We start from the raw sequence: 10,112 nt of genomic DNA, 5'->3' as shown, positions 1-10,112 counted from the left end.
TGCCAACATCCAGCTGTAGTAACGCTGAATTCATAGTTGGATGTCTTTTCAAGCCCTTGGTAGCAAAATATTGAATCAGAAGTGAGGGAGATCTGGTTATGCAGTTCAGGAGACTGGGTAGAGCCACTTGGAGGCTGACAGAAAATAACAGGTTTGTAAATATTAGAGCTTTAGAAACAAAGAAACAAACAAAACCCCAACAAAGCCCCTAGAATAATATTCCTACTTCTAAGAAAATTTCAAAATAACATTCACATATTTTATTCCAGAGAAATGTTTTGTCCAGCAGGGGGTTAAGTGTGTTTTGCAGACAGAGAACAGATACATAATACATTTACAGAATTTCATGCATTAAATAAACTTAAGTAATTTTAAAATCATCATTAATTTTGATAACATTTGAATTAAAAGCTGTCTGAGGCTAAATGTCATGTATTATTTATTTTTGTTCCACTTTCCTGTTTTCATCACGCAAGAACCAAAAGTGTTTATTTTACTGGCAACATTAAAACAATCATATGATTTTGAGTAAGTCTTTTGAGATTGTTTGCAAGTTTTTTCTCTTCTGCATGTCTGCTTCCTCCCAGCTGGGGGCTGGCTGTTGCATGGAAAGGCCAGCCACGTCACGGAAAAGCCCTGTCTCTGATCAGGATGGGCTTAATATAAACCAGGTTTGCTGAGAAAGAATTAAAGAGGCAGCCCCAAAGCAGGAGAGGATTTACTTCAGCAGAGCTTCTCAGTGTGTCACAGCCCACCAAGAGAGAAGGGCAGGGGGAGCAAAGGACTGGACTGGCTGCAGGAGCCTGGCACAAGTAAGAGTGGATTTGGACCCAGTCTTTTACTGGAGGTGCTAGAGAACTGGGTAGCTAAATGCAGTATGGGGTATCAAAAGCAGCTTGAACCTGGAGTGCCGTGTGTGACAGGGACTTGTTTGTCTTTGTTTAATGAAGGATGACAATTTGTTAGAGGCTAAATTGTAAAATGTTTGTGTTTATTATGGCTTTGTGAGTGACTGCTTGTTGCAGGTTGTGAGTTACTCTCTGACTGAATCAGAGCTGGCTTTTTTCATCTGGTCTTTTCAATGGGTACTGCAAGGAAAAAGTGCATTTTAAAATTCAACCACAGTAAATATTTAATTTTGCTTGTGAAGCAGCCTTTGCTTAGTGCATGATTTCTTCTTTAGATGTATTTGTAGATGACAAAGTTACTGTGACTAGGACCATGCAAATGATCTCATTTTGCCCCAAAGTACTGCACATCACAGAGAAAATATTATGTATGCTGCAGTAAGTTCACACAGTGCTTTTTCTATATATTTGTCCAATGTCCTGCTGGGCATTTACTCACAGAGGTTTTCAGACAGTTTTTTATAAGGAAGAATAACAATTCATATGTGTTTTTCTACTGTACTCTTTATTGTTCACCACCTATTACTGAGCTTTGAAAGTGGTTGGCTGAATTTTATGGGCAAATACCCTATTTACTGATACGGAGGCAAGAGCCAAGAAACATCAGATATAGGGCAAAAAAGAAAAATGTCTAAATAACGGTCACTTTAGGAGCTGGAATGCATCAAAGTAACTTTCCTAAAAATGGTAGCTGTTGGCCTGTGAGAATGACATCACTGTTCTCTGCCTCCAAGCAAGGCAAAATAGAGTTTGCTGAGTAAAATGTAATTAAGAGCCATGCTTATGTAAGAAGAGTGAATCTATCTAATTAATTGTGCAGTAATGAAGTTATTGATTTAATATCTATAAATTAATGAGCTTTTTCTCCCAGTGATGTCTCCTGTAGAAGCTATAACCTGTACCTCCTTAGGAAAGCTGTTGGACTTCACAATGTCCTCCCTCTTTCCAGCCAAAAAGTCACTGTCTGAGGCAGAACCATTCTTTGTTTACCTGACCACAGACAAGACCAGACCCAAATCCACCCCATCACAGCAAGACTTTCTTGCATAACATTTTGTACCAGGGTTGTCTAAGACTGCAGTGAGTGATGCCTTATTGCTTTCCCAAGAGTTTCAACTCTTAACTGAGACAATGAGAAAGATGCTGCACATCCAGCTGCACTGGCAGTTGGAGGCAGCTGAGAACAGTGCCTCTGCTTGTCCCCAGTCAAGCCAAAAGATGGTGAACATTGCCTGTAGCACAGGCAGTCTCTCGGCAGGGCTGAGGCTGCTGTGCAGGACGGGACAGGTGTGGTGAGTACTGTCGCTTCCTTTTCCTGGGACACAGCAATGTCTCCCTCTTTCCGGGACTGGGCTGCACCTAGCACAGCCCTGAGCTTGTAAAGGCTAAATAAGATAGGATTTAGCATGTGAGGGCGGTATTATCCCTAGTAGATGGGATAAGTCTTACTAATGAGAAATATTTCTTTGTGTACCACCAAGTACAAAAGAGTGCAGAAACGTTAATTTTTTTTTTTTTCTCACATATTAGGTCCCTACAGAGGAGCATGATGTGCTGCCTTGCAGCTAGTAAGAAAGCATTTCTAAATATTTTGTGGATAACATTTGTGATTTCCCTATTTCTCACTAGGGGTTAAAAATGACTCTCAACAACGTTACCATGCGTCGCACCCACAACAGCAGTCTGCACCAGCAGCAGCAGCGATGGAGCATCCCTGCTGATGGAAAGAATCTGCTGGTCCAGAAAGACTCCAATGAGTACAACCCACAGAAACGATACACCATCAGTCCTGATGAATATTACAGAAGGAGCTGGTCCTCAGAGTCATCCGACTCTGTCATCTCCTCCGAGTCTGGCAGCAGCTGCTACCGGGTGGTGCTGATCGGGGAGCAAGGAGTAGGGAAGTCCTCGCTAGCCAACATCTTTGCAGGGGTGCACGACAGCATTGACAGTGACTGTGAGGTGCTGGGAGGTAGGTAATTATGTCCTGGGGTGTTGGTGTTCACTTGCAGTCAGCTCTGCCTGTAGTAATTGCCACAGAAAGAGGCCATTTAATGTAAACCAGAGTAGCAAGCGTTTGGGTCTGGTCATCAAAACTGATTGATTGAACTCAAGCACTGCTTTTAAGAGAGCACAAAAGCAAAATAAGATGAGTAAGATACTCTCCAACAATGATTGAAAGCCACTGAAAGAGAGCAATTCAGATTCCCATGCTATTTCATTCCAAAATACCTGTTGGAAACTGCCTCATTCCTGCCTGTGATGATGCAATACAAGAGTCTGCTTCAGCTTTCATGCTGGTCCAACATTTGTGTCACCACTGGCACCACAGGGCTGACTCCAGCTTTACTTGTGGGAGAGAAAACAACTGAAGGTCCTCATGATTTACAAGAATTAAATACTTTAAAATGATATGTAAGGAAAAAGTCGCCTCCAAAATATTTGCCATTAGAAGTCATCTCAGCCTTTCTGTATGAACACACTGCCTTAGTGCAGGCTGGATGGAGTTTGAGTGAAACATATATAATTTTGAGTAAAAACCTTGTTTCATGTTACTTGCACAGTATGGGCTCCTTCAGGAGGAAAAAAGATAAAGGTCCTTCAACAGAGTAGGAAAATTCCTGTTGCCCATCGGGGGGAAAGGCACAAGCTGTAGCTTCCCCCTTGATATCCTCTCCTGCTTTGTCTAAGATTGCAAAGTGTTCTTTAATCCCAAAGATCAGATCACGCAGAAGGTGTGGCACCAATTCCTGAGCTGTGTTGTGTGCAAGATGTTGATGTGGAAGGGTTGTGCTGCCACAGAAATCTGCTGTGTCTCTAAGGATGCTGTTGCTTTCAGGGGACATGCAGTTTGCTGCCTGCATTTGTCAGTATGCAGGACTTTCTTTGTCTCTCCCATATCCCTTCTGTCTCCTGCCTATATTTCCTTGGTGTGATGGTGGCAGTGCTACGACAGAGAATTTCTGGGCTTCTCTTCCAACCTTCTCTGCGGCATAGGCCTCTAACTCTGCAGTTAGGGGAAGTTTTGCCCAGGATTTTAAAAAGCCCAGTACCAGGAAGGTTGGACCCACATTTTCCTTGCTTGCTGTCTCAGGGGGACACAGAGATTTGTGCCTTTAGGGGATTTCACTGATTTAGATGTGCTCTGCCTTCAGCTTCTGTCATCAACTTTTTCCATAGTTCTAACAGCTCCTCAGCCTGGAGTATCTCTGATAAAAGTTTTCCTAGTGCTAAACGAGTGAAGTAGAGTAGGATCCTTGGACAAGCCATCAGAAAGTGCAGCTGATTTGCTTTGCACATCTCTGTCAGGCAGTTTTCTTTTCCTTCATGTGAAGCCATGTGGTTTCCTCTTTCCATCACACTTCCAGCAGCATTGCTTGGAGTATAGCAGTGACAGATTTTCAAGGCCAGCTCTGCAGAGGTAATTGGAAGTCTTGCTGTTGTTATTTTTCTCCTTTTTTAGTGTCAGCTTTGAAAAAAGCATGAAATGAACTAAGCGCTTGTGTTTTATATTCTACGGAAGTTCCTTAGGACTGACCAAGGTGCACATCAGTGCTGAATATGACTATTTAGGCATAGTATTTTCAAGGAGTGTGATTATGCATTTGTAGCTTCTCTATATGTAGTGCAGTGCAGAAGGAGTCTTCTGGATGTTGTCCTCTGGTGTGCATGGAGCTTGTTCTCACACAGATGCTCAGTCACTCGAAGAAACTATTTTCTTTAGCTTTACAAACTGGAGCTTCATCCTACACACTGGAAATTTTATTACATGAGAGGATAGTTTCAGGGTAGCCAACTTGCAGAGGAGTACAGCTGCTTTTATGGAGAAGCTTTGCTACTGACTGTAAGTTGAAGCTAACTTATGAACACAAGTCTCATACTCTTGGGACCTCAAGGGAAACTGCTCCTAGAGTTAGCTCTGTCTTTTTAGTCTTGACATTTTAAGCATGGGCTCCATTTGACTTTATTTTACATGTGTAATATTTTTGGCTCATATTTTTGCTGGGATGTAGACTCCTAGCTTTGAGGAAAGGCTCTGATTACTATTTAGGGGAAAGTTCACTTCATCAGTGCTGAGCAGAAGTCTTATGAGGCACAGGTTAGACACAGCCCTATCTTCAAGCATGGTTGGGACAGATCCTTTAAATGCTGCACTATCCAAAGAAGAGCTTTTTTTTCACTGACCACTAGTGCAAGATTAGAAACAGGTCCAAACCCCTTATTGCTCATCCAAATGTCCCCAGCTTTGGGGAAAAGAAGAAAGATTGGTATTTGAAGCAGAAGCTAGACTGAGATTTCACAGCAAGGGTTGATCAAAATTCAGAGTGGCAACAGCCCCCTTAGATCTAGGCAGAATTTTGCTGCATGGCATTTATAATCCAGGTATGAATTTTTACGGCTGCAGTACAAAATAACAGACCTTCTGTGTTTTTTTCATTTTTCTGCTATTTAACATCAAAAGTGATGTGGGAAACTGTGTAATGGGAGAGAAACTAGTGCGCAACAGAAGTTTCAGTCTCTCTCAAACTCAACAGCTGTTGTCCCACAACACCCTGTCTTCCTCACTTGGTAGGCTGTTCTCTGTATTGCTCTCAGCAGCAGTGACTGTTCACCCGTAAATTGTCCATCCTAAAGTGAAAGCAAATATTTTCCATTACTCAGCCTTGCTGGATTCTGCTGCTCCCATGGGGCAAATGTTCAGCCTTTGGTTATTTCTTCCACTGGTTCTATTTTCTCTCTCCCACATAAGATAAAGAGAGTGTCGGCCAAAATAATGAATACTTTGTTTCCTGATCTTTCAGCATCCTTCATCTATCATGGAAAGTAAGGCAACCAATAACGAACAGAGTGCAGGTTCAGTGCTGATGGAAATGAGGAAAGAACTAGATGTGAGCTGCCCTAAAATTTGACTCAATAACTCTGTGAACAAATCACCCACATTCAACAACTTGGATTTTTGTAGCGTACATGATGACACAAAATAATATATTACCAACATTTCTGCTTTTCTTTCCAGAAGACACGTATGAAAGAACCCTGATGGTGGATGGGGAAAGTGCAACTGTTATACTGCTCGACATGTGGGATAATAAGGTACTTAAATTTGTTTTCATCAAATGCTGACAGGAAAGTGTATATGAATAACTGCTAATATAAAAAGTAAGTTTCCTTTAGGAAAGAAAATAGGTGTTTTCCGTACGGCAGAATCAGGGAAGATATAGAATTAACCCTACCCCACATCAAGGCAAGCATGCCTAATGGCTCTGCACTGTGAGCCTGAGAAGTGCAAGTCCTCACTTTTTAATGATAAAACAAAACATTCAAGCTTTCTCCCCAGACCATGTTCATTCCAGCCTAAAGCCAGCACAATAAATTATCTGGGTGAGTTTTTGCCCTCCTTTGTGGTGAAGTATTCATACCATCACCACATTGGAATTACTTGTAGTATAACTGTGATTCAAACCATACCCATTACAGTTTACAGCAGGAATGCATTTGGATTCTCTAATGTTTTACTTTCTAAGTAAAACCTGCTCCGGGCATAATGATGTCTTACCATTTAATTTGAACAGCGTGAGGGAGAATGGATTCGAGACCACTGCATGCAAGTGGGAGATGCCTACTTGATTGTCTACTCCATCACAGACCGAGCAAGCTTTGAGAAGGCCTCTGAACTCAGAATACAGCTCCGCAGGGCACGCCAGAAAGAAGATATCCCCATTATTTTGGTTGGCAACAAAAGTGACCTTGTCAGGTGCCGTGAAGTGTCAGTGGCAGGTAAGGAAATGATGAGCATAAACCCAACATAAGCATTAAAAGTCATTAGTAGCTTTTGGACAAACTGCAGTGCTCTGGCTGAGGGAGTACGTTGTGATTAGGACTGGGCAATAAAAGAGCAGTAAAACAACAGAGGACTGGAACAGAGGGCAGAGTACTGGGAAGGGTCTGCCAGGTCCTTAAGCCTTCCTTGGTAATACTGTTATATGTCAGATAATCCCATTTCTGTATTTATTAAGTACCATCATAAATGGGATTTCTTCCCTTCCGGCTCCTAGTGTAAGACCACTGCAAGATGTTATTTCTCTGGTAGCTGAAAACACTTTGGATTCCCAATGCATATTTACGCATAACGAGTTTATCCCCCTTTATTCTGCTGCCAAAAATTCTCTTCTTTATAACCAGTTTTCTGTCCTCCCTGATGAATTAAAATTCCCTCTCAGTCTTTATTTTGCTAGTCTGGGCAGGAACTGTGCAGCCTTTCAGAAGAGGTCTCCTTACTGCCTTGCTTTGGGATGCTAAATCAGCCTTCCCTTGGCTACACACAAATCAATAACCACTAAGCCCATAAATAGGAATGGGGAGACTGTTGGGAACATTGTTGCTGGCTCTCAACATCCTCAATCAGTAAAATCTCTTCTTGGAGAGCCTTCCCTAAGGCTGAGGTGACACACCATAACACATAGCAGTGCATTTGATGTTCTTATCTTGGCCCATTAGAAACATGGGTTCTTCTGCTCAGCATTTCCTTCTCTCTGCAGCTGTTCTGCTCTTCTGTTCCCCAGCTGAGCTAGACTTTTTCTTCCTTTCTCTGTGGATGTGCACAGTTCCTCTGGCTCCTGTTGCAGTTGCCCCAAGTGAAGGGCTTGAACTGAGGGGCTCACAGGGAGCCCAGGGTTGCCTTCTCATTCCTCTTTGCCCAGCTTGAAAGTTCTTTAGGAAGATGGCAGGTGAATTCATGTCACTGTAGTGGCCCTGGCAATGAATTCACAGCAAGCCAGAAGACAATAAATTGGCTTGTGTGTGAAAGACACCTGTCAGGTTTAGCTTAGGCTCATGTAATTTGGGGTAAGAACTGTGGTTTCAGATGTACCCCTAAAGCCATAGACACAGTTCTGCCTTTATTAAGGGTTTTGTACATATGTCTGTTCTCACTGAAATTACTACAGTTCCAAGGCTCTGGTTTACACCCATGGCCCATGAAGGAGGAATGTGCCCTGCTTCCAGTGCTGTGCTGTATGCCTGGAGAGGGCCATTATCACCTTTCAGTGCACCTTGAGGGAGTCTGCATCGAAGATGGCCAGGTGGTACTGAGGCATTGCTGGCCTCCCAGCCTTCAGTGTCTCAGCTCAAGTCTGTCATTCCATGCTACCTTTGCAGCCAGCAGCGTGGGCTGGGCTTTACTGGGAGAGAATTAACGCCCCCCCCCCCCCCCCCCCACCTCTGGAAAGGGGCTGTGACACAGAGCAGATGGATCATGGGCTAGCAGGCAGCATCAGGTAATTAAAGACTTATCTGTGCCTACATTAGGCTTGAGGAATTCCCCGGTGGCTCTGACTCCCCTGCACATGGCAGCTTGTCTCTTCTTCCCTTCTCCCTGGTGCTTGGGACCCCATGTAATGTGTCCACCTTGCAATTTTGCAGAGGGGCGAGCCTGTGCCGTCGTGTTTGACTGCAAGTTCATTGAGACCTCAGCAGCTGTGCAGCACAACGTGAAAGAGCTGTTCGAAGGCATCGTGCGGCAAGTCCGGCTCCGGAGGGACAGCAAGGAAAAGAACGAGAAGCGACTGGCACTACAGAAACGGAGAGAGAGCATCCCCAAGAAAGCCAGGCGGTTCTGGGGCAAAATAGTTGCCAAGAACAACAAGAACATGGCCTTCAAACTCAAGTCCAAGTCTTGCCATGACCTATCAGTACTTTAGGAACACTGGACTCTGCCAGAGCTTGTGGCATTTTGTGGACATTATCTAACTTTGTCATGGGACAATCAATCAATCTATATTAGATTGGGCTATCAGTGACTTAGGTTCACAGTTGTGCTTGTGATATGTGCTGGCATAAGAACAGCACAGTGCATGGAAATGTCTCTCTTCCTCTTTTTTTTTTTTTTTTTTTTTTTGTCAGTAGTTTTAAAAGAAAAGTATAGACCAGAATGACCCAAAATTATGCTGGGAACTGTTCTGGAATACACCTGTTCTTTCTCTTCTCACCTTTGGATAATAGTGTAAGAACCTCAAATGCCGTGACTTGGGAAGTGAATACTACTGTCTCCGCATTTCTCCTTGTTATTAATATTTCTTTTTTAAAACTGTAAAGAATTGAGGAAATGACTGGAGATTGGTCCTGTGTCAGTTGGCTGGTCAGGCTTGAGCACCCACAGCTGAAAAAAAATGCATTTTTGTAAAATAACCACAAAGACACCTGTTTGGTATTTTTTCTTTATTTTGCGGATTAGTTTCAGTGAGTTTACACATCTCTTACTTTGAAAATATTTAAAGGAAAAATCTTATAGTCAAACAAATTTTCCTCTCATCTTTTCATATTATGGGACTGTTTAAAAATCATAGTGAAATTAAAATTAAAGTGCAAGTTGTATCAAAGTGCATCAAGTGCAGGCTGCCAAACCTTTAAAAATCACCTGAGCTTTTTTATGACACCACATGGACTTCTTGTATCCATCCTTGGCCTTTCTCTATGCCAGAGCTATGCTGTATTTATTTTTGTGCAAAATAACAAGCATTTTAATGTCGAGGGGAAATGTATTTATTACCAATTTTCTTAAGATAATAATGTTAATTTTATTACCATTTTCTATCTAATATCTTTTTTTCAGATATGCAAGTTTTTACTTACATGCCTTGTAATAAAATAAATAAAATATATGACTGCCTTTGAGTCTCAGTAGGAAATTCCTAAGAATGTTTTCAAGGAGAGAAAAGATTGCGCATGCTGGGCAAGTTTGCTGCTTGGAAAGTACAGTGAGGATTCCTTACATCTCTGAACACAGGCTGCATAGAAACCTAGGATCTCAAGGCAGGAAGCACCAGGAGCCTCAAAGATATGAGAGCACAGCATCCTTCACATATACAAATGGGGTGGTGAGAGAGTTAAAAATAAATCACTCCTAGTAAAGGTGTTTGGCCTTTAGCCTCGAAACACTTTAGAAATGTAGATGAGCACTGTTACCCCAATTTTGGAGATGAAGAGAAGTGAAATCATACATTCAGGGACAGAAAGCAGGTAGCTGACATGGTGTGCCCTAATCCACACTTACTGTTGGGCATAATTGTACTATTTTCCTCTTGACTGTGCTGGTCAGAGGTACAGTCATTACATTTTTGCCCACATATGACTCAGAAAAGCCAAATCTCCAGCCTGGCAGCTCGTCTTCCCAGATGATGAAGGCAAAAAGATGCAACACTAATA

General features: G+C 42.4%; 1 protein-coding gene across 1 annotated transcript; it reads left to right on the top strand.

Annotated features, from left to right (window-relative positions):
- The first annotated feature begins 675 nt into the window (after positions 1-675).
- On the top strand, positions 676-9,576 carry GEM (GTP binding protein overexpressed in skeletal muscle). The gene is made up of 5 exons (XM_048286927.1): positions 676-812; positions 2,538-2,880; positions 5,926-6,002; positions 6,482-6,686; positions 8,331-9,576. Exons 2-5 carry the CDS (start codon positions 2,547-2,549, stop codon positions 8,606-8,608), a joined length of 894 nt encoding a protein of 297 aa, XP_048142884.1. The 5' UTR covers positions 676-812; positions 2,538-2,546; the 3' UTR covers positions 8,609-9,576.
- The last annotated feature ends 536 nt before the right edge of the window (positions 9,577-10,112 follow it).

The sequence above is a fragment of the Corvus hawaiiensis genome, chromosome 26, assembly GCF_020740725.1.
Source record: "Corvus hawaiiensis isolate bCorHaw1 chromosome 26, bCorHaw1.pri.cur, whole genome shotgun sequence".
NCBI lineage: Eukaryota > Metazoa > Chordata > Aves > Passeriformes > Corvidae > Corvus > Corvus hawaiiensis.
The sequence above is the reverse complement of the archived record's forward strand: the minus strand, read 5'-3'. Positions and strand labels throughout refer to the sequence as shown.